Source organism: Harpia harpyja, chromosome 20 (genome assembly GCF_026419915.1).
Source record: "Harpia harpyja isolate bHarHar1 chromosome 20, bHarHar1 primary haplotype, whole genome shotgun sequence".
NCBI lineage: Eukaryota > Metazoa > Chordata > Aves > Accipitriformes > Accipitridae > Harpia > Harpia harpyja.
In genome coordinates, this window is record NC_068959.1 from 1,952,928 (window position 1) to 1,977,482 (window position 24,555).

General features: G+C 39.2%; 1 protein-coding gene across 7 annotated transcripts in view; it reads left to right on the plus strand.

Moving 5' to 3' along the window:
- The window catches only part of AFF4 (ALF transcription elongation factor 4), a 56,491-nt gene that overhangs the window by 20,483 nt on the left and 11,453 nt on the right, over positions 1-24,555 (plus strand). For 5 of the 7 annotated variants that reach the window (XM_052816681.1, XM_052816679.1, XM_052816680.1 and 2 more), the window contains 13 exons: positions 1,831-2,622; positions 3,993-4,037; positions 5,011-5,097; positions 10,387-10,423; positions 12,789-12,837; positions 14,187-14,207; positions 14,766-14,820; positions 15,803-15,840; positions 16,214-16,376; positions 16,915-17,832; positions 20,137-20,225; positions 21,822-22,059; positions 24,232-24,329. In XM_052816681.1, the coding sequence (XP_052672641.1) occupies positions 1,831-2,622; positions 3,993-4,037; positions 5,011-5,097; positions 10,387-10,423; positions 12,789-12,837; positions 14,187-14,207; positions 14,766-14,820; positions 15,803-15,840; positions 16,214-16,376; positions 16,915-17,832; positions 20,137-20,225; positions 21,822-22,059; positions 24,232-24,329 (2,630 nt within the window). Of the gene's footprint in view, positions 1-379; positions 532-1,830; positions 2,623-3,992; positions 4,038-5,010; positions 5,098-10,386; positions 10,424-12,788; positions 12,838-14,186; positions 14,208-14,765; positions 14,821-15,802; positions 15,841-16,213; positions 16,377-16,914; positions 17,833-20,136; positions 20,226-21,821; positions 22,060-24,231; positions 24,330-24,555 lie in introns of those variants that run through there. The other 2 variants (XM_052816683.1, XM_052816684.1) reach the window with 2 other exon arrangements.

Consider the following 24,555-nt stretch of genomic DNA (forward strand, 5'->3'; position numbering starts at 1 on the left):
AATAATGCTTATTACTATAAGGGGATATATAATCCTTTATATATTAAGGGAGGGGCTGCTTTGCAGGGAGTGAGAAAAGGGATAATAAAATAATGAAGTTTTTCGGCTTTCTTCTGCTTTTGCTACAGTGACTCGAAACAATTAAACTGTCCGTTGTGTCATGCTGTCCTGGCTGGGATAGAGTTAATTTTCTTCCTAGTAGCTGGAATAGTGTTGTGTTTTGGATTCAGTATGAGAATAATGCTGATAACACACTGATGTTTTCAGTTGTTGCTAAGCAGTGCTTATACTAAGTCAAGGACTCTACAGCTTCTCATGCCCAGCCAGCAAGAAAGCTGGAGGGGCACAAGAAACTGGGAGGGGGCACAAGAAAATACATCCAGGACAGCTGACCCAAACTGGCCAAAAGGGGTATTCCATACCATGCAACGTCATGCCCAGTGTGTAAACTGGGGGGAGTTGGCCGGGAGGGGCAGATCGCTGCTTGGGGACTAACTGCGCGTCGCTCGGCGAGTGGTGAGCAATTGCATTGTGCGTCACTTGTTTTCTATATTCTAATTCTTTTATTATTAGTATTGTCATTTTACTATTATTATAATTATTACTATTTTCTTCCTTTTCTGTCCTATTAAACTGTCTTTATCTCAACCCATGAGTTTTACTTTTTGTTTTGGTTTGGGTTTTTTTTGATGCTCTCCCCTATCCCACTGTGGGGGCAGGGGGAGTGAGCGAGCGGCTCCGTGGTGCTTAGTTGCCGGCACATGCCAAATTGCTTTTTTTGGGTGCTTTAGCCTGTTGCTACACTTTCTAACCTTCAATCAGTGTAATCCAGACTTGGGTAAGTTCAGAAAGAGAATGTTTAAATAGGAGGTTAATTTTAAATGCTGAAATGCTTGATATGATAGAATTATCAGCTTTAACTAGTATGCCAATTATTTGTATCTGATTTTTTAGTTTGTTTTAGTCTTGTACAGCTTTAAACCTGTGCTAGGTTTCCACGTAGATTTGCTGAACAGAACTGGAAAAAATAGCCTAATTTTGAGAGAGCTAAAAAAGTACAATTTAAGATTTTCATTATGTAGCTCAAAGCTCGCTTTGAAAGCAAACCCATTCCCTTATCACAATTTCAGCTGGTTTGCAAGAAGTAAAACATTGTGACTGAAAACTGTGCTCCTGCAGGAGGAAAGTTGAGAGATGGTTTTTTTTGTTGTTTTTTTTTTTTTTTTATTCCTGTCCTCCCATCACTCTACTGTGCTTGATAACCAAATCCCACATGTATGAAGTTAACTAAAGCTGCTTGGAATGCATGGGTAATGGTACAGTATACCTGATTGGAAAACAAACTGGTTATGTAAGAACAAACCTTTTCTTATATATAATCTTGTTGGCAAAAAGAATTATGCCAGTATAAATACCAATTAAAAATTACACGCAGTGGGAAGGTTAAGCTGATTTTATTTTACTGTTAATTAAAACTTTTTAGGACTAATACATTCTGTATTAGAGAAATAGTCTTTAAAGGTGAGAGTCTTTAAGGTGACAGTAGGCATCTACAATTTTTAAACTTGCATCCAACTCACCAATGCATTATTTGAAGCACTGATTAGTGCTGTTTCAGCTGTTCCTGCTGCTGAAATACATCTTTTCCTTATGCTTTGTTAAATTACTGCTTTAAGAACTAAAATTGGGAATTGGAAACAGTGGCAAAAAAGACATGGATGTTAGCCACGATCTTAGCCCTGAAATTTAGAACTGCAGTAATTGTCAAGTCAATTAGCTGAAAGTGAAGTTGTGATTTTTAAAGCCTTATTTTTCGAATTGTTTTCACAGACCAGCAAAGAAGACAAATTGTCTAGTCGTATTCAGAGCATGCTTGGTAATTATGATGAAATGAAGGATCTTATAGGAGATAGATCGCTACAAAAGCTTGTTGGAATTCCCAAACCAACCGTACCATCAACACCAGATGAAAAATCAAACCAAAGTTTCTTTGGTGATCAGAGACATAATACCAGCTCACATCAGAGCAGCAAATGGACTCCTGTAGGACCAGCACCTAGCACTTCCTCGCAATCTCAGAAACGGTCCTCAGGTTTACAGAGCGGACACAGTAGTCAGCGTGGCAGTGGCAATAACACTAGCAGTAGCGGCCAGAGGCATGACCGTGACTCATACAGTAGCAGCAGCAGCCGCAAAAAAAGCCAACATGGGTCCGAACACTCCAAACCCCGTTCTTCCAGTCCTGGAAAACCATCTGCTGTTTCTTCGTTGAGCTCCAGCCATTCGAGATCTCATGGAAATGATCACCACAGCAAAGAACATCAACGTTCAAAATCTCCCCGGGATCCTGATGCCAACTGGGACTCTCCCTCCCGTGTACCCTCATTTTCAAGTGGACAACACTCTAATCAGTCTTTTCCACCTTCACTAATGTCCAAGTCCAGTTCAATGTTACAGAAACCCACTGCGTACGTAAGGCCAATGGATGGACAGGAATCCATGGAACCAAAGTTATCTTCCGAACACTACAGTAGTCAGACTCATGGCAGCAGCGTGAATGAGCTGAAGCCTAGCAGCAAAGCACATCTAACCAAGCTGAAAATACCTTCTCAACCACTAGATGTAAGTTGCTGTCTGTTTCCTGGCTCCTTAAATATAAGTCCCTTTGGGCTGGGATTTTCCAGCTTGTTTAAAATCCCAATCTACATAACCAAAATCTAGTTTTTAGTAAACACTGTGTTTTTTTGTTACACAAAGCATCTTAAACTTACGCAGTGAAGACCTGTATTTCAAATGGGCAATGTACAAAAGTAGTTATTTTTTTCCTTCTGCTTCTTCCATGTGGATACTGTGATCTTCTTTAAATAAAGGCTGAGACATTCAGATAGGCTAACTTAACCCAGAGAGGCTAATTTTCATAGAGTATTTCTATAGTCAGAAGTTAGTGAAATAGTAGGATATTCACAAATATTTTGACAAGCTATACATACATTGTCATTACTGGGGGCCATGTTGTCTTAGACGAGTGATACCATCTGCATATATCAGACTTTCTTTTGAAGTGTGTAGCAATTACTAGATGTGATTATTATACCTTCACCTGGGGAAAATAAGCTAACCCTAAAGCACACCAAATTGAACAGGGTTCAGAACTTTTATCAGGTATGCTGGATACAAAATACTATTGGGTTAACAGCTTTTTAGTAGTTTGGTAAATCTTGAATGGTTAAGGCACAGACTCTGACTACAGCTCCCTTACAAGGAGAGTGCCTTTCTTAATAATAAAATGTCATTGCATCTCCTATTTAATTGCTTGAATCGTCGTAGCTAGAGAAAAGCATTTGTTCCTGGGATTTCAATGAATAGCAAAATAAGATCCAGGGCACAGGTAAGGAAATTCGAAAATAAATTATTTTCTCATTTGTGAAGACTTGACATGCTGATGCAGTGAATCGTATAGTAGCTTTGCTTCCTTTCTGCTTGTAGCGGTCAGGAATGGAGAAGATTAATAGTTCCATAATTATTGCTGTTTCTAGATTCATGCTTAATGTATGTTTTACTTCATAATGCAGTTTGTCATTACTGTGCATTCACAGTCATGCATTTGAATTCAGATATTATCCAGTGGCTTCTTCCAGGAAATGATTGAAAGCTATGATTCTCTTTCCTTTCTCTCTAGAAGTTTTTAATATTACTGACTGCCTATGATCACTTTAACTGTCAAGTGAAAAGTAAGAGATTATTGTTGCAGTTTTATAGATCTCATGTATTTGCTTTTCATAACTGGATGTGACTCATACCATAAAAATATGGATCTATCTGATATTAAAATTAATGTTGATGAAAAGAATTAGCAAGGTCTGTTTGTATCTATATAGAGTCCATATGAATCATGATAAGGATTGAAGTTTATTTTTAACTGTTTCTAGCCCCCGGGATCTTTTAAGGAAAATTTGCTGTAGGAGACATTAATCTTGAGTTTTGATTTGTAGGCATCAGCATCTGGTGATGTGAGCTGCGTGGATGAAATTCTAAAAGTAAGTTCTCTGTGCTTTTGTTCATAACTTACTTGTTGAAAATACAAACATTACTAAGGAGGTGGAAAGTACTGTGCAGTTGCTTAGTGCCTTCTAAATTGACTTGGCTGCAAGTTATTACAGGAGGGCTCTTCAATTACTCCTCCAGCACAGGTAGACCAGGGAAAACTGGAAGCAGAGCTGTGTGCAAGCTGGGTGCTGGGCGTTGCTGGGTGTGCACATCATCTCCTGGATATCCTCACTGCATTCCTGTTCTAGGCCCCCTCCCTGTTAACCTAACCAGAATTACCCTTTTCTTCCACCAAAATACAGTCCTTAAATTCTGATGTCTTTTTAGATTATAGTAATTTTTTTGCTATCCCACAGCAGAACTTTCCCTTCTCTTCTACCTAGGTTATTTTCTCAAGTCTTTTTACCCGCTGTGATCCCCTGGTCATATGTCTACTATAACAAAAGAATCCTCAGATTCCCCTTGAGCATTTCCATGGCTTACCATTTGCTCTGACCTTCAGTACTCCATCATCCTTGGAGATGCTCTGAGAGAATGCAAAGCACTTTCTTTCCAGCTTCAGGCGTTTGATTTTCCCCTTTTTTCCTTGAACTTCATAGGCTTCCCTTTCCTAGGATTCTTCTTTCTACCCCTGTATCCTACGTGTGCTCTTCACAGGCTGAAATGATCAGACTCTGACTTCTACTTCAGTTTATGTTCAGGCCAACCAATTCTATTGATTTATGCCTTTCTGCTTGTTACTATGTCTTAACTATCTGTTCTCATGGGTAACAATTTAAGATTTAGGTTTCAGTGCAAAATCTTTGTTACACATTTGGGAAATTAAGATTTGAATATAAAGCTTAGCGAAGTGTGGACAATGAACTGAAAACTGAGAGACAGGGTTACCATTTGAATAAGATTGTAACTTGAAATCTTTGCTTTAATTTTGTTAATAGCTTTCCTTTTTTGTTCTGGTTGTAGGAGATGACCCATTCTTGGCCTCCTCCACTGACTGCTATTCATACACCATGTAAAACTGAACCATCAAAATTTCCTTTTCCAACAAAGGTCAGTGCTGTAGTCAAATACTGAGTGCTGTTGAAGGAGTAACTCCTATTAAAGATCAGGATTTTGGAACTCTCTTAAATTCAATTCTGTATAGTTCTGGGATTGTTTCAGTATCTCTCTATCTTGCTTCACAAAAACATTTGTCAGCAGTAGCCTTACAAAGAATGTCATCATTTTTCCTCTGGTTTACACACACACTGCAGTCTGCAAAGATGTCTATAATATAACTTTCCTTTTACTTTTTAATTTTTGTTTCATAAACTCAAACCTTCTTCAGGATACTTCTGAAGCTTGAAAATGCCATTGAACCTTTTTCCCCTATTAGGGAAATGCTTTGCACCATTTTGTGTAGAACCAAGCAAGTGTTGTGTTTACCTCCATCTAGCAAAGTCGTGGAGGCTGGTAAATGCTAAGAAATTTAATATGCTTTTCTGCATAAACTGAATTTTCCTCATTATTTTGAAGTCCATTAATAGTTCTATTAGATCTTACATTTTCAATTACAAAAAAATTAAACCAGTTTTAAAGTCAGATGTTTTGCTGAAGAAATTTTCAGATCACTTGTTCCGAAAGATCCTCTTCCTAACCTCCCATGTACTTAATAACTACTGAAGTGTTTAAGCTATTAATTCTAAAGAAAAATCAGTCACTCTTTGCTGCTGTTGACAGCCCAGGGCACGTTTCCAGGAGACCTGCTTGAACTGACACCTCTGAGGAAGGAGTTCTCTTGCTCTCAGCTGCTTGCTCCGTCCCCTGAGGCTGGATCTGGCAGCCCCAGCTGCAGGGTTTTAAGGCAAACTGACACTGGTGATTGTTTGCCTTGAAATACAGCTCTGCAATCTCAAGATCTTGGAAGCTGATGGGTAGGCAGGGTGGAGATAGGCAGGGTAGATAGCTGTGGGTAGCAACTTTAGCAAGTACAGTTCAGCTTGCGATAGCTGACTCATTCAAGAATTCATGTTTTGTTTCCTGTATCTACTGATTACCAGTTAAAGATTTAACTTGACAATATAATTTTTCTCCAGACTCAACATATCTCTGAAATGGATTGGGGTACTCCACCCCTAATCTGGCATAACTTCAGAGTGAAGAAATTATTCTGTTAGTCTTGTAAAAGTTACCTTCATAATAATTAAGGCTACACTTTTTCTGACCAGACTGCTGTTCTAGAGCACCACTTGCTGCTATCAGTTTCCTGTTTGATCCAAATTGCTCCCCAAAACAGAACAGTTCAGTGAAGTACTTTAAGATTTTCTCACTGAGGTCCCTAATCTGTCTAAACCGATTGTCTTATGTGAGTGCTTTGACATCACCTTCTTTTGGCCAAAGGTTCCAGGTCCCATGTTGTAAGTGCACATCCACAAAACTCCCACAGACGGGTGCGAAGTTAAAGGGTTCGGGTTCTCGTACTGGCTAAATATCACAGAGCTATGGGCAGTCCTGTTGTCATCGCCCTCTGCGTTGCATGTTCCTGTCTCGCTGAGTCTTGCTTGCTTCTCTCCAGTGAGCTGAAAATGCAGAATAATACTATATGGTTCTCAGCTTTACTTTTGAAGGCATATCTAGAAATAAATCTTGTCATCTATTTTCTTAACATTAGATCAATATTAATCTTGCATATATTAGTTTTAGTCAAGATTTATTTGCTGTGTTACATAAAACTGTGAACTTGGAAATAGTTCTTACCTTTTATTGTAAAGAAAGAAATTCCACACCTTTCCTCATCAACAAAGGTACTTACTCTGCTGCTTTGAATACTTATCCCTGAGCCTTTGGGGAGATGTTTTTCCTTCACACACTTTTGAGCACACTTGATTGTGGCATTGCTAGAACTGCTTGTTTCTGTGTTGCTCTGATATTTGACTCAATTTGGGAAGAAAGGAAGTGTGCAAAGATATATGTGTCTCTGTGACGCGGAGAGAAACTACGTAAGATTGCACAGTCTTGTTGATGTTTGAAAAAAAAGGTAGCTTGTGGTATTTTGAACCTATCAACCTGGATTGTGTTTCTTCACTCAGTTTGCAAAAAATTCCATTTATGGCTGCTCTGAGTCTTTTGACTTTTTGCCAGCTTTTTTATTTTGTGGCTGCACATCTTAGCCATGGAACTTTGTCAAATTCTCTCTCTGCATCCAAAGCCTATAATTTCCTTTGCCTTCGCCCCTCTGTCGTTCTTGGCAGCAGGTTCTTCGCAGAATTCCAGTGAGTTAGCGAGCCACAGGCTTGTGCAGTCTGGACCCAGAGCAGAATTCAGAAAGCAAAACAAAACAGTGGTTTACTTTAATCAAGCAGTACTGTTCAAGGAAAGCTTGTTCTCTTTAATACTGTGCTCAATTTATTTATATGTAATATGCTGCAATGTTTCACAGCATTCCTCATGTGTGCAGAAGTTTGGTATGTTTTGCTTGCACACATAAAATTAAGCTTCCTTTGGTGGACGTGTCAGTTTTATTTGTAAGACTGTTGGGATAAGATGATTTTCCCTCTGTGTAGACAGTGAGTAGCTTGAAGGGACACAAACTCCTGACCGGGGCCTCTCTGCATTACTATAAATATATCTAATAATTACCAGGAAGTCTTTGAATCAGATGATAAAACTTCATGAAAATAGGTCAGGGAAGGTTTTATGGATGCTATGAAAAAAAAGTAGATTCCGGAGTCTTGATAAAAACTGTTATCCAATGACCTAACACTATAATTTTATCCTGTATAACTTTTTTTAAGCCATGCGCTCACAGTCAAAAACTCCAAAAATACTGGCATGTTTGTAAAATATATTAAAAAACCCAGCAGTTACTTAGAGGGTGGAAGTTTTTCGTTTCAAAGCAATGTGAGAGCATTGGCAGTTTTGTACCTGCATACCTGTGCAGTGACCTCAAGGCATCTCTGAAGAGGTGGATTCTGTCTCCAGGTTTGTTCAGTGTCTGCCCTGTGCTGGAGTTACCAAGAAGGCCAGCAGTCGGGTCCCTTCTTCCGCTGTAATACAGAAACTTTCTTCTGAGAAACATAAATGAGATCTGACCTGAGATTTCAAACATTAAATGGAAATGGGTCCCATTCACCACAACTGGGACTACAGCCAAGCTGGTAACCTACAAATGAGAATTCGGTACCCAACTGCTGTTCTATCCAGCTGGAGAGTGTTTCTCTCTCCACAGCTCTTGTGTTCGAGTACAAGCTGCGATTTTGTTTCCTGCTTAAGTGTCTTCGCTATCTAACCTCAGCAGTCTATTACACTTTGGTTAAAAGGGTTTCCTTCCTTTAAGTTGTTTTTAATTTCTTCTTTCTGAAGTAGACCTTTAGAAGATACTGCTGTAAATAACTTTGGCATTGGAAGTATAGGGTTTTTTTTTTTTAGTCTCTGAGTTTCTTAAAGATATATGTATTTAAAGACAAAATAGGTGGCAAGAGAGTTGGAAAAAGTTGCACACTTAAACATAACACCTCATTAAAGTGCACTTAACTGGAAGACTGCACTATGCCTTAGAAATAGGAAGTTGATTAAAGTGAGCAATTAGGCAGGTGCTTTCTGCAGAATTTTTGATACGTGCATTGGTAAGAACGAGTGCCAGTTCCTCATCTTGTGCTCACCCCAGTGCAGTTGCTCTGTAGATGTGGTGTTTGATTACTGTGTGGTCTTTATTTCTTTTTTGACTTACAGTTAGCCAACTTGTCTGAGCTGACAGTGGAAAAAGGCAATCAGGGAGTCACACTTGCACTCCTTGTACCTATGTAAAAGATAAAAATCAGTTTTTATTCTGAAGGAAGTGTAGCTGCTGCCTTCTGTTGAAGTCACGAGGCTTCTCTCCAACTTCATCTTTGCTTTGCACTTTAAACATAGTTTAATGTTATTTTTATTGTCCCTTCCTTTCTTTCAATTAGTAAAGATTAGAGGCTTTTGAAACACCTTACAAGGAAAGTTCCTTATCAAGTTCCCGATCAGCAAAATAGTGTTCAATGCATTATTGCAACTGTTTTCACTTTTGAAATAAAAAGTTCAGGGAAATTAGAAATATCCAAGTGCACTTTGCTCTGTAAAGCTTTTGTGTGTTTAAAAAACTAAATTTTGTAAATTGTGTATATAACTGCTGCACCTTACTGACTTGGCTGTTTGGGAAGACCGGTCCATGGGTATACCAAAAAAACCCGGAATTCATTGTTGAATTGTAATTCTGGTCTGCTGTTGCCAGAGCACTTAAGTAAAATTTGTGTATATAACTATGAATTGAGTCAGATATTTTCAGTTTTTATTTATGGAGCCAGCATTTGTCCTCATTTTAAAATGAGGTCAGGAAGGTCCTATTTTAAAATGGCACCCTAGCCTAGAAGTAGGTTTTCGGTAACTCGGTAGCCTCTGCATATTTGTTTGTTAAAACAGTATTTTAGGATTTAAAAAAAAATTATAATCTACTGTGTCTTGGGAGTCAGAACTGGGTTTTCTGGAATGGGAATACTGAGGATCATACAAGTGCTAAAATTCGCAAGGCTTCATCTTTCATGCCTAGATTCATAGGTAACAGATTCATTATGTATCAAAGGAAGTTATGTATCATTGTTCATTGGCTTTTGTACAACTGAATAGCCTAATTACATGAAGATCTGGCCTTTGGGGAGAAGGAATCATGTGTTGGCCAGCTGTGCCTGGCTGCATTTCCCAGGGACTCGCATGGAGCCACTGCGAGAACAGGGTTTTGGGCAAAGTGTGCAGAGCTGTTCAGACTTTAAGTTTCATTGTCTCTTAGGCTCCTCTGTAGCTGAGATTTTTTTTTTTTTTTTTTTTTTTTTGGTGATAGGTTGTTACTGTACTCATTGCTTGACCACCACGATGCTGTATGTGTCTGAAAAAGAAAAATGCTGAGAAAAGAATTTGAATGAAAATACATAAAACTAGCAGCACAGCTTTTCCATGTATAGGGAAGATAAAGAAAAACATACTGAACGATTCCTCTCCATGCTAAACATACATGAAGATAGGATTTATGGAAGTTACTTAGGGATTTTGGAGTTCCAGCTATCACGTGGTACAACTGCACATGGCCTTCCTTAAAACCAAGCAAGTGGGAATGCTGAGCTAGGGAAGAGGAGAGTGCTGGCTGTGCCGTTATAGCTGGTGAGAGGGGCTGGGGCCCAGATAAAGAATCACTCTTTCTCTTTTGCTGTTAGGCTTTTTTTCCTTTTTTAGAGGTCAGGTGCCATCCTTTAAGTGGAAAGAATACCTTGCTTAAAGCATGGGTTTTGATATGCTAAAATTCTCAGTGAATAAAACGTTTGTGATCTTTTATTCCCTTAGGAGTCTCAACAGTCCAGTTTTGGCACTGGAGAACAGAGTAAGTATATTAAACTTCCTGTAATATGTTTAATGTTTTTGTTGTTATTCGGTATTCTTAGTATGTCACGTTTTTTAGAGAATGAGATTTTCCAGACTGGTCATAGGATGGAATCTAAGTTAAGATTTCTGTACTTTCTCAAGTTTTAATCTGTAAAACAATTGCTTGATTTTCTTTTGCATTTTTTATTGAGATCTAGAAAGTTAAGACTAAGTTGTCAAGGTTGTTACTATCTTTTAGGGAAAAACAAAATTAATTTGTCATGGTTTCTAATTCTTGAAAAAAATGCCTTCATGATTGATCTGATTGAAAATAGCTGAGTACTAAAACAAAACACCCTTTAAAAAACTCAACTCACTGCTTGGGGACATACTAGAAACCAAAATAGTCTTATGCTTATATTTCAATAGAGAAAGAACATTGCAGTTTCACTGTTAGTTTTCACTTTGTCATTTTAAAATTAGAGATCTGGTCAAGAACTCACATAGTAATATTCATAGTAATATCCTTTAATTTCTTGTCCCAGAATGCATTTTCAGGATTTAGATAAAAGCAGCTTTTATTTCTCTTTAACTGTAACATTGTTTTGAATATTACTGAAATTAATAATTTAGCACAGGTAACATACCAGGTAAAATTGAATTAGATTTGTGCTGTTACCTTCCAAAACTCTTTCTGCTCCCTCTTGAAGTGATTAAAGAGATTAAATAGTAAAAGAAGAATGGTTTATTCTTAGATATTCACAAGCAGCTTAATCTAAACACCTGGTGCAGTGGGGAATTAAGGAAACAAATTGAAACTTAATTCCATAATGCTAAACCATTGACTTACCTTATAGGAGCAACTGATCTTCAGGTGTGTAAATAGAGAGGCAAGGTTAGTCAAAACACAGAACCAGTTTTTAACTCCTGTTTGAATTTTCTGGAAACTTTTAACAGCCTCAGTTATTGTTTCTGTTGAACTATGCAATTTGCCAGAATTAAAGAAAAGGGAAGGAACCCCCCACCCCGAGACTGAAAAGCAGATTATATCAGTATGTATTCCTAGTGTAAGATTTGGTTTCTGAGTTTGATTTCTGGATCTAAACATTGCTCATCTGCTGAGAAGCTAAGTAGGGATGCTGAAACAAGTCAGAGCTTGACAGGCTGATTTATATCCTGTATCCTGCATGTAGAAGGCAATAGATTAATCTTGATAGGAACAAAACAGTTTTTCACACCATTAATAACAAATTAAGAGTGTATTTGTTTAGACAGCAATGATTTAAATAAATTTCTAGGTTTTTTTTTTTAATTAAATGAGGTGGGTTGACCCTGGCTGGACACCAGGTGCCCACCAAAGCCGCTCTATCACTCCTCAGCTGGACAGGGGAGGGAGAATAAAACGAAAGGCTCTTAGGTCGAGATAAGGACAGGGAGAGATCACTCACCAATTACCATCACGGGCAAAACAGACTCAACTTGGGGAGAATTAACTTAGTTTATTGCCAATCAAACCAGAGTAGGGTAATGAGAAATAAAACCAAATCTTAAAACACCTTCCCCCACCCCTTCCTTCTTCCTGGGCACAGCTTCACTCCCGAATTCTCCACCTGCTCCCGGCCAAGCAGCGCAGGGGGACGGGGAACGGGGGCTGGGGTCGGTTCCTCACCCCTTGTCTCTGCCGATCCTTCCTCCGCAGGGGGAGGAGGACTCCGCGCTCGGTCCCTGCTCCGCCGTGGGGTCCTCTCTCCGCGGGCTGCAGGTGGAGATCTCCTCCCCCGTGGGCCTCCCCGGGCTGCAGGGGGACAGCCTGCCTCACCGTGGTCTTCATCATGGGCTGCAGGGGAATCTCTTCCCCGGCGCTTGGAGCACCTCCTCCCCCTCCTTCTGCACTGACCTTGGGGTCTGCAGGGTTGTGTCTCTTACATGTTCTCACTCCTCTCTCCGGCTGCAGATTCTGTGCCCCGGCAACTTTTTTTTCCCCCTTCTTAAATCTGTTATCTCAGAGGCATTACCGTCGTCGCTGATGGGCTCGGCCTTGGCCAGCGGCGGGTCCGTCTCGGAGCCGGCTGGCCTTGGCTCTATCGGATGCAGGGGAAGCTTCTGGCAGCTTCTCACAGAAGTCACCCCTGTAGCCCCCCCGCTACCAAAACCTTGCTACGCAGGCCCAATACATTAAATTACCCGCTGTATTTAGTATTTTGTCTCTGCATCCGCTCACTTCAGTCTGTGGGAGATTGTACCTCACGTCAGCTAGTTGTTAGGTCTTCCTGTCTACGCAGCCATTGCTGGTTTATCCAAGAGTGTGTACTTCTGGCAACTCGGGAGTGACTTATTTTGCTGGCTGAGTTTTCAACTGTGCATTTCTTTTTTTCTTCTTCTAGAACGATATAATCCTTCATCAAAAACATCCAATGGTCATCAATCCAAATCGTAAGTAGCTGTTGAGAAAACATTTTTCAAACAATAGTCTATTTTTAAGAGATTTGGAAAATAGCTGTTTCTTTTACTAGAATGTGTCAGTTCTTGCACAGACTCTTTTAGCATACTTCTTGACTGGCAGAAAAAGGGGATCATCTTTAAGCGGCTATTTTCTAGGACAGCAGACCAAATACGGCACATTGAAGTGAATAACAAATACGCTGTGCTGCCTTTCCATTCCCCTGTTTTCTTGTCAGTTGTCAGGATAGGTGTGCAAGAGTTTAGACCTTGGAATTGGCTTGTGAACTAGAAAGGTATCAGCAGATAAGAATAGGCAAGATGGAACGGGACTTAGCAAACATGTGCATTGCAGAGCTGTCAGCTGGAAGCAGCTTGTAGCAGTTGCACAAATAGACAGGATGGGGAACTGTTTTGTATTGGAGGAGATAGAAAACTATGTTTGGGATCCAGTTAAGTTCATTCTACTCAGCCTCTTAACTGACTGGCAAACATTTCTATTAGTTATGCACACCAGCCCAACATTTTACTTTGTCAATCATGCAACTGGGAGAAAAAATAAAAAGCAATTGGAATATTCTAGGTGGCTGTAGTCCACCTTTCTCATACCTGAATATCAATTATGTGCTGTTAAAAGACTGTATCCAAACTAATATGTCCATGAAAATAGAGGTTTACCAGCTGATTGTATGTTTAATGAAAGTGGTTGTAGATTCTGAAAACTTGTTATTCTAAGTTAACATCTGTTGTAATGCAATCACAAAATGAAGTCTAGTTCTTCTGCTGGTCTTTGCACATGTTACGGTATTGGCAAGATTAAAAAGCACATGACCTATGGGAAGGGAATAGAACAAAAAGAACCCCCCCTCAATTATTGTAGACTTACAGCCAGTTTCCCAAAAACGTGTAGTTTAAGAAGATGCTCATATGCAGCCAGTTCAACAAGTGGTAGAAATAGAAGTTCACCATTTGGCTTTGCTTTTGTCATAGCAGTATAGACTGCTAAGGTGGAACTGTGCTATTTCCAAAGCTGGGGAATGTGAGAACATCTAAGAAGAGGAGGCCGCATTGGACATGAGTTGAACTGGGATGCATAGGAAGAAAGTTGAGATGATGTTTACTGTGATGATACGGTTTTAAATCATTTTAAAAAAAAGTCTGATCTGGTCAAAAAAACTTTAAAAAGGAGATAAATGCATCTTTTGTAAAAGGATAGCAATGAAAAATATTTCAGGAACTAGATCCTAGAGGCTGGTGTTTCTTTTCAGTTCATCAGTAGAACAGCTATACTGTGAAACTCAGAAGTATTAGACTTTTAATCCTTTCTCATTTTCTTTCTCCAGATGTGAATCGAACCAGACAGAGTAAGATGTTTTATTTCTGTAATCAAAGATGTTTTTCAATAAGCACAAAGGCCTTGTACGCTGCTATATGTTTTCAGTGTGTTCACATATTTTCAGTATTGTGAAATAGTGTGTGTATGTATGACTACCATAAATAATTATGGCTTTGTATAATAATAAAATAACTATGGCTTAGAACAGTTGCACTGTTGCCACGAGACAGGAAACAGCCACTAGTGTTAGCTTTCTTGATTCTATTTAAAACAGTATTCTTGGCCATTGTGTATAAGAAGTTGAACATACACAAGTTGGCTCCTCCCGCATTAGTAAATTGTGTCAAATTTCCTTTCTAAATTTAACAGTGAACTAAGGAGTCAAAGTACTAGAATCCTTATTCTTCTCTAAAGAATGACTTAACTCACCATTCTTAAACCTTAAGTGTTAGAATGGCATCTTGTGGATATCACCCACGCAGCCTACTTCGTAGTATAAACAATAGCATGTTGAAATATAGAAGAATGCTTTGAAAGTAATTAAAGTATGTGGAAAAACTTGTCTCACTTTCTCCCTTTTACTTAGTATGTTGAAAGATGACTTAAAACTTAGCAGTAGTGAAGACAGCGATGGAGAGCAGGTATGTTCATTAAATCAGAGTTTCAGAAAAAAAAAAAGAATGCATTCACAGTTCAGTACTGCAGCAGTGTTCAATATTCCAACAGCAAAATGAGCAGTTTAAGAGGAGATTTATGATTAAGAAACAAAAATCAAATGGAATGTTTTTAGACAAACCTCAGATATTCCTAAATGTAAACTTGGGGAAAATTATCTGTTTTGTGAAAACAGTACGCTTTTATCTAGAAAATCTCGTTTTACTGATTTCAAATGGGCTTTCTCTGAACATAAAATAGCAATAGTGTACTTTAAAACATATGTGAAGGCCCACCATTTAAAGATAGAATCCTTCATGTTCTGCCATTTAGTAGCTTGGGACTGTGTTTGGGATGATAGGGGATACTATATCTGTAACTGGGAGTATAGCAGCACCTTTATTTTTATCAAAAAGTCTCTTTTTTCCTCTTTGTCATTATTAACTTTGTGCAGCTTCTGCCAGAAATGGCATTTAGCATGCTAAATTAAAAATACTTGTAGAGTCTGTGCTACGCAGCAGTAATCACATTCCTCTCTTGTTTCTTTTCTTCCTGTTCCCAGTTCTAGTGCTTGATTTTCTTCATGTGGAAAACTTTGAGATAGTACATGTAGTTGGTTAACTCCTAGTACTCTGGGCATCTCAGGAATAGTATTGTAAAATGTTGAATCATCTGTTTCAAAAAGATGGAAACATGGTATCAGTGAGTGCTGGAAATAGGAAGTCTTAGAACTGTAGTCAGAATACATAGGACTCAGATAATAGATTTGTGGTGAAAACTTGGAGAAAATAACTTTTTCTGTATAAGGAAAATGCTTATTTAAACTGCTTCAAGTACTGAATTTAAGATGCTCTTCAGGCTAAATAATTTTAAAAATTTAAAGGGTCTAAATTGATGTTTTGCAACTTAATTGTATATACAATCCTAAAGTAACTTCTAGAAGCTTCATGCTTTTTTTCTTAATTGCAGGACTGCGATAAGACAGTGCCAAGGAGCACACCTGGAAGGTAGGCATTCCTGGTAGATTGCAGCATAGAAAGCAGAGTGGTGATATGCAGCCCAGTCAGCACTCTTGACTTGATCTTATTTCTAAAATTCATGTTTGTCTTTTGTCTTGTGTTAAAGCAAAAGGTGATTAGAATTTAATCAGTGATTAAATAGCTTATATCCCATAAATTAAGCTAACCACTTTGGGAAGGGGGAAAAAACAAAGGCTGTTGTTTGGTTCTGGGGTGAACTGTGTTACTGTGTTCAGTTATGTTGAATTTTCTAGTAAATGTTAATTAAAATATTACATTTTATTCTTTCTAATGAAAGTACTTCTAGGCTATGTTTGTGCCTTGGGAGTGTTTGTTGATTTTTCCTCATTTTTGTTTTCAGTAATTCTGAACCTTCACAGCATAACAGTGAAGGAGCAGATAATTCAAGGGATGACTCAAGCAGCCATAGTGGATCTGAAAGCAGTTCAGGATCTGACTCTGAAAGTGAAAGCAGTTCCAGTGATAGTGAAGCTAATGAACCATCACAGAGTGCATCCCCTGAGGTAGGATCTGACATGTATTTGGGCTGTCTTCGTTAGCTTGGCATTAATACTGAGTTTTAAAAGCAGAAAAGATTAATAAATTCTTAAACTCTTTAAAAAAAGAAAATAATAGACTGACAAACACGGGATCATTTTCAAGACAGACTATTCTTTTGCTGAAGTACCTGTAATTGGATGTGGTAACAATTCTCTATATAAGCATGTATTTGATGTTTGAATTTGAGGTGATTTTTACCACTGGTTACCTGTTGGAGAGCAGAAGTTGGATGTAGTAACAGTACCTTAAAAAACTGCAGGCTTTTAGCCTGGAAAGCTGTGGCAGCAAATATTGCCTGTTGATAGCAGCTGCTCCAGGTGAAGGAAAAATGAGAGCTGTTATTTGTACCTGTATTCATCGACCTCTTTTTCATTCGTTATTTATCACAGGTTTTTTGGTGTGCCTCTTGCTTTGGCATGCAGCATAATACAGCTGTCCCATGGAAAAGATGGAAGAAATGTGAAATATTTTCTCTAATGCTGTTTTTTTATTTGTTTTTAGCCAGAGCCACCACCAACAAACAAGTGGCAACTGGATAACTGGTTGAACAAAGTTAATTCACATAAAGTGTCACCAGCTTCTTCTGTGGACAGCAATATCCCATCGTCCCAAGGCTACAAAAAAGAGGGACGGGATCAGGGGACAGGGAGCGGGTACACTGATCAAAGCGGATCCAAGGATTCGATTTCTTCTACACCGGGGCGAGATTCCAAACCCACCCAAAAGGGCTCGGAGAGCAGTCGCGGCAGGCAGAAATCACCTGCCCAAAGTGACAGTTCAACACAGAGGAGGACTGTAGGTAAAAAGCAGCCCAAGAAAGCAGAAAAGACATCTATTGAAGAGCCTAGAGGAGGTCTCAAAATAGAAAGTGAAACCCCAGTAGACATGGCAACAAATATACCTTCAAACAGGCATAAGGCAGCCACAAAGGGCTCCAGAAAACCCAATATAAAGAAAGAGCCCAAATCTTCCCCTCGGCCTACAACAGAGAAAAAGAAATACAAGGCTTCAAGCAAATCTGCCCAGAAATCCAGGGAATTCATAGAAACAGATACCTCATCCTCTGATTCAGATGAAAATGAGAGCCTGCCTCCTTCATCACAAACACCCAAATACTCTGAGAGCAATAGGACTCCTGTTAAATCTTCCATGGAGGAGGATGACGGCTTTTTTCGGCAAAGAATTTTCTCTCCTATGGAAGAGAAAGAGCTTCTTTCACCACTCAGTGATCCTGATGAAAGGTACCCACTTATTGTGAAGATTGACCTGAGCCTCTTATCAAGAATACCAGGGAAGCCTTACAAGGATGCTGACGCACCCAAAGTGGAAAAGAAAAACGTGCCAGAGAAGCACGTGAGAGAATCCCAGAAGCAGCCGTCTGACAAAAGTTCCACAAAAGGCAAAAGGAAACATAAGCAGGTGATAATTTTGTAGCGAGAAATTTACCTGTTATTTCAGCCCCGTAGTGGATTGCTACTGGTGTCAAGCGTGTAGCTCAGCAGCCCAGATCATACCTCAATGTAGTGACTGAGCAATTTAGGAGATGACCTTGACTAGCTGTTTTATGCAGAACACATTGATCATCCCTGTGCTGTTATAGTAGGGACTACTGGGATTTTCTTTTTTAGCAAAGAGGGGAAGGGAGAAGGTTGCACCAGTAGGAGTGTTACCACTGTAGCTAGAGCTCATGGAGGTAGTGCAGCTTCTGTACCTCTGAGTAGTGCATCCTGCCCTCTCATGCCTCCACTTGATCTGGCAGCAGCCCTTATTGCACTGCAGGCCAGGTCAGGCAGCTGATTCAATGGAAAATTCACCTGGCCCAAAAAAAAAAAAATAAATTAAAAAAGGCGGGGGGGGGCAGTTTTCAGCTGGATCAGCTCCTTGAACCAGTGAATCATGCAATTACCTATTGCCAGGACAAAGGATGGGCCTGGGGCAAGGCAGCAGCAGAAACCATAATCTCAGGGGTGCTGCTTTACTGGGAGCAGAGGGATCTCTCCATAATGATATTTAATCTTTCCTAAAAAAGCATTTCATCTTCCATGGTTTTTATTTATAGTTGAAATGCCTGGGGGCAGTAAAATGGACAGGAGTCAGTGGGGCAGCTGAATAGAAGTAATATTCTTGGGGGGGGAATGGTAAGAAGTAGTTGGTGGTGTAATTTTAAACTGCTTTTAGAAACCTGAGAACATAGTCTGTGTAAAGAGCAAACCTGTAGCTGTCAGATGAACTCAGTGATCCAATGAGTTTTTATAAATTTCTGGTTTCCATGAAGTTAGGACTGTGAAGCCCTGGTCCAGGGATTCAAAAATTGCCATGCTACTCTGGACTTAATTCTGAAAATTTCATTTTGACAGGGATTTGGCAGTGGTTGTAAGACTTTGTTGACATGTGGAATCAAAGGTTTATATGATATCATCCAGAGAGTCATTTGACTTTCCAGAGGTAGATAATTTCAGTTAAACCAGTTTTCCTACTGAGCAACCTAAGTAAACTTGATCACTTGCTGAAATTAGTGTCATCTAGGACACTTGACATGTAACTGCAAACAGAGGTTTCTCCTGTACTGTTCCTAACTAAGATTCCTGTTTTCTCTGGGTAAGGAAATGAAGTGAGAAAGTATGAGCTTTTTTTGTAAAACAGGAATAACTCTGACCAGTACAGTGATTAATTATTTTTTGCAAGTGTTACTGTATAATTCCTAATGTTCATGGGAATGCACTCATGCTTGCAATGGCTCTGAATACACTGACATTTATTTCTTTGACCAGTACACATTTGGAGTTACAGCATTAAAGATTTGTGCTCTTACACCTAAACCAAAAAGCTTTGGCAAGATCAATTAAATTTAGGCTTTATCTCAGCAAATAGTCTGGTTGTTAATGGTTTTGAATCCTCAGATTACTCTGATGCTTACTGGTGCATGCTAGAGAAGGTGCAAGCCTGTTTGAGGCAACTAAAGAAAACCCCACCCTTTCCCCCCACCCATCCAGTTTTTAGGTTTGTGAGTGCTCTGTGTGCAGCTGTCACCACTTGATTTCTACACTTTGTTTGCTCATGTGTTTCCTTGACGATAAGGCTCAGGGTTGCAGCATCGGTGTAACAAAAATGAAACCTTTTGGGTTTGAACCTGGGTTATGTTTCCAGATGACTTCTTCTGTGAGGCCCTCTTTTCCATTTTATTCACTGTATTGATACTTCCAGTGCTTGCTGAAGACAGCTTAGAAATTTACCTTCAAGACCCTTTGACTTTTAGGATTAAATTTATATAAAAGGCTAGTCTTCACATCTCTGAGCTTACTGTAATAGACTGTAAGACTTTTACCTTTTTCTGACATCACTGTGGCCTAACCTATGTTAGGCTCCACAACATAAAATCTGTCTCCTGATCTCTTAGTGAAGCCTTTAGCAGATTTTTCCGGTGTTTCATGGTGATAATATGTTTGTGCTAAAATGAACAACTTAGCTGCTACTTCTTTTATGCAGGTTGGTAATTTAGAAGCCAGACTTTGGTTTTTGTTATGTTCCAATATCAGGGTCTGGTCAAATATTTGATATGGGCTAGATGTTGTAGGGCATGTTTTTGTGGTCCGTATATATCTTATTCTGTACACTGCAAAATGCCTGCTAAATTAAGTCTCTTAATGTGGAACATTTGCCACTCTCAGTGAAGCTGTAAATGTGGATGTTTGCCTGGATGTATTTCTTGTTTGCTTTATTCAGAATGAGGATGAAAACAGAGCCAGTGAAAGCAAGAAAACGAAACTGGAAGAAAAAGCTCCATCAGGACACAAGACTTCTAGCAGCAGGGAGTGAGTATCTTGGCTGTGTTTTCAACATTGAAGGCTCAAGGTGATCAAGGAGAAGATGGGTGCCCGTCTTCCCCCCTCTTCTCCTCCCCACCCCCAACAACGTGTTTCTTCATTATTAATCACTGGGTACAATTTCATTGTTTCTTACCCTTCAGACAGATTTACTTCAGAGTTTCTACTAGTAGTTGGTGGAAATTAATTTCCGTAACCAAAAACATTGGCCAAGGACAATTGTTTTGCTTAACAGAAGTAAGGTAATCCCTCATGTGAAGGGTTGGTGTATTGTGGAATATATGTTTCCTAGTTTTTCTCTAATATACAGTGGGAGTTTGTTTTGTTTTAGAAATCAGCTGTGCATCTAGCTTTTTGATCTTGCAAAATGTATGCTTTTAAATTAACCCAGTCTGGTAATTCTCCATTTAGCTAGCAAGTTTGTAAACTGCGACTAAATTACTTAACTGGCACTGTCTGGGAAGCTGATAGCATTGAGATTTGGATCCATGGATTTAGCCTTACATTTGCTTGATAGATTAGCTACACAAAAGTGTGAATGACACAAAAGCAAAGTAATACAGAATTATCAAATCAATAACATTAATACTCTTTTACTTGTATGTTATTTCTGTAATTTTCCATGCTTTTTGTAATAGCTATTATGCTTTTATTTGATTTATTTCTTGGTCAGTGTTAATCCACAGGAAGGAGTAAGGTTTTTTTCCCCACTGCCTTTTAAAACTCTGCTATTTTAGATCAAGCAACTGAAAACAGGTATAATTATGTCATGGAAAATATTTCTATATAGTGAGTAATTGCCAAATTACAAATATGTGAGAAGCTGCAGTACGTCAGATGCTAGAAATCTTTTTTGCCCATTCTGAATTAAACAGTGTCTTACTATTTGTTAGGAAACAGATATAGGATGAACGGGTGCATTTCTAGCTTGACTATGCTTTTTTACCTGTTATTTCTAATATTTGCTTGATCGTCAGGGCAGTTGTCTGAAGGACATTTAATTTAAATGAAACTATATGATTTTATAAAAATACTGTGTAGAAATAATTATTATGGGAAGCCAGGAATAGCCAACGGTAGTCCTCAGCAGCCAAGGTAAGAGTGTACTGAAAGGCTACACTGAGAAGGCTTTCCAGTTTCCTGGGTTCCAGAGAATATTTATCTGGACCATCTTTTTTCTGAGCTGTTAGGCTGACTAGTCTGCAACAGACAGGCTGGCGCTAACATTGGCATTAGTTTCTTGTGTTGTAAGTGTTTAAGGTGTTTTTTTAAGAACTGTTGTAGGGATGTGGTTTTATGGTTAGAACTTGTCTACTGTGTTTTCAGGTCAGAACAAATAAAATGGTGAAAACGAGTTTAATCTGGCTTCGTAGAAACCTACTCACCGGATGATTATTCTTTCTTTTCCTCCATACCTGGTTTGCTAGGTCTAACAATAAAAAATCTTGTTTGTTTAAAAAAAATTTATTTTTTTTTTTTAATTTAAAATTTTTTTTTAAAGTTTTGTGGTGTTGGGTTTTGGGGTTTTTTGTTTTGTTTTTTAAGGAAAGAAACACAAAACCTGAATTTGTTCATTTTGTCCAGGTCTTCAAAGCCAAGTGCTGTTAAAGAGAAGGATTTACTGCCGTCTCCTGCTGCCCCAGTCCTGCAGAAAGATTCCAAGCAAGAACATGGGTCCCGGAAGAGGACGGTCAGTCAGTCGTCATCCTTAAAGTCCAGCAGCAACCTTAGCAAGGAGAGTAGCGGTGGCACTAAAAGCAGTTCATCTTCTAAACAAAAGAAGACGGAGGGGAAGGGTTCTAGCAGTGCTAAAGAAACCAAGGTAAAGGGCTTATTCTGTAAATGCCTTAAGCCTGTTTCTTTGCTTTGCAGTTTGACATGCTCAGTGTGATCTAAACAATAATTGGCAGTTCAAGTTAAAATGTAACTAGTTTTAGATATGCATTGTTTCATGTCATAGTGCTTAACTACCTTGGAAGTCTATAAATTAGAAAACAACTTGGGAGAGATCATGGAATACTAATGATTATTCCTCCCAAATTCTTATGTTAATCAGTGAAATGTGTTTAGTCATCTTCCGATTACTGATGATGCTTATTTATCGTTTAATTTGTTCATAAGAAATATCACTAGAAAGCTGTTTCCACAACAGTAAATGGAACAATGAGGTTACTCTTGTCTCGTCAGAGCAGATACACATCTTGTCCTGATTTTTAAGGAGAGCAGGAGCTTGGCCCACGCTCAGTGCTAGGGTGCGGAACTATAGCTCTCATTTAATGACATTGTAGTACCGCAGAAAGATTATTTTAACTCCGGCTCGGGAATGTACAGCACTCTCTGTGGTTAGAGTGGAGAAAACATGGTTATAAAGATGGTGCAGAAAATGTTTTTTACGAGATTTAGGTTAGGAAGATACTTAGATGTGATGGAATTTAAAAATATTATAGGAAAATTAGACTCTTAGGTCACTAAATTTTAATATGCTTTTTCATCAGTATAGAAATGTGTATTACTGGACAGAAATTAGCCTGTGAGGACATCTGAGAGTATGTTGTTGAATACCTGTGATGAGCAGTTTCTATTGTATAGCCAATTGTTGAGCGTAGTACGTTTAACTGGGGGGGATTTCACCTTTGTCTTTGCGATTCCAGTGTGTGCTGCAGGTGCTGGTGCGGCTGTCTCCACGCTCTCTGCAGCAAAGCCCCAAAGCTCCGACCGGCTGTGGAAGCTCCAGTAGTTTGAGGAACTGCTAAACCTCAGTAGTTGGATTTGCAGTCTCTGAAAAGCTTAGAAGCAAAGTCTAAAAATGTTCAGGAAAGATAATTGATTTGGGGAGGAGTAAAGCAGCAAATAGACGTTAGCAATGGCAGAAAGTAACTTAGTCATCAGGGTGGAGTTCATGAACAACTGAACTGGGTGACGTGCTGTATTACTTCAGATGCTAATACCATGAGATTTTAGAAGCCTGCTAGGGTTGCGTATATTGGTGGCTGTGTAAGACACTTCCAGGAACTGTAGATAGTGAATTTACCTTACAGGCTGAGGCTTTGCCCTTTCTTTATTCATCAGCATAGAAACGTCCCTAAGCCAGTTGTTAATTTGTGAGATGTTTATCGTTTTATACTTCAGATATGCTTAGTCATGCCTTTCTTAAAGTAGCATATACTCTTCTTGCATTGCACTGCATGTTTTGTTATTGTTTCTACGTTACAACGGTAGATAGTACATTGCTGTGCAAATCTGGTGCCTTGCAGCTCCAGGATCCTTCTGGTTAGCAGTAATCTGATAAATGTAGGTTATGAAATACATCTATATAGATGGCCTTTGATCATGATAAATCAAGAGAGCAGAAAACACATATGAAGCTGGGGAGTTGTTTTATACTTTTTAGCTGCTAAAAATGGATTCACTTAGGATTCACAGAATGTTTCTAGTGTCCAGTCTTTAGCCTGAAGTGTCACATTGAGCCGGGACAGAGGAGCAAGGACAGTGTGTTGTGAAGACAGCTAACTTTTCTCCCCGAAGATGATGCTTATCCTTCCAAATTTTCTTTTTTCCTGAGGCAAAGACATTCAGCAGAGTCTATTATTGATAGAAATGAGAAATCATAAAAATATTCATCACCTCTTTGTTGGAGTGGAAAAACAGGACTTGGAAACAGTGACATGGGAGATTCAGGGAGGGATTTCCTGGACCCGGGTGTGTCTAGAAAGCCTCGGCCGCATTACTTCCTCTAATGGGGATCTCCTGGTGTATTAGTGAGGAGCTTGATTACAGCCTCTATGTGTACCTCTGTGCTGGCATTAGGTGAAAGCCTCATGAAGCTGTGTTACTGTCTGTGGTGAATGGCAGCTAAAGCAGCTGCAAAACTGACCTTATTTCATATAAAGTGTGAAGTCATGGGGGAAATTTATACAACAAATGCTTTTCTTGAAGGCCAGAGAAGATTTAACTGTTCTTTAAATTTATTATTTGGCAACAATTTTCCTTTCAGGAAAAGATTCTGAACAATTCATCAAACTGCCCTCCTGCATCTGCTCAGTCTACGGAAAGTTCAAAGTCAAGAAGAGCAAAACTTGTTTTTGATGATAGGTAAGAACCGCAAAAGGTGCCTTTCCCTTTGTGGGGCTGTGAATCTCGGAGCGTAGCCAGCTCCCTGTGGAGCAGAGTTGTCATTTTGCTTCACAGAAGCTGTTAAGCCAAGCTCACACTCTGGAGAGCTGCGCTTTGTTCCTGCAGCGATGTGCTTGTCTGACTGCTCCCTCTGCCATTTACTTGGCAGGCAGCGCAGTCCTTGAGGGGGAACTGTAGCCTGCCC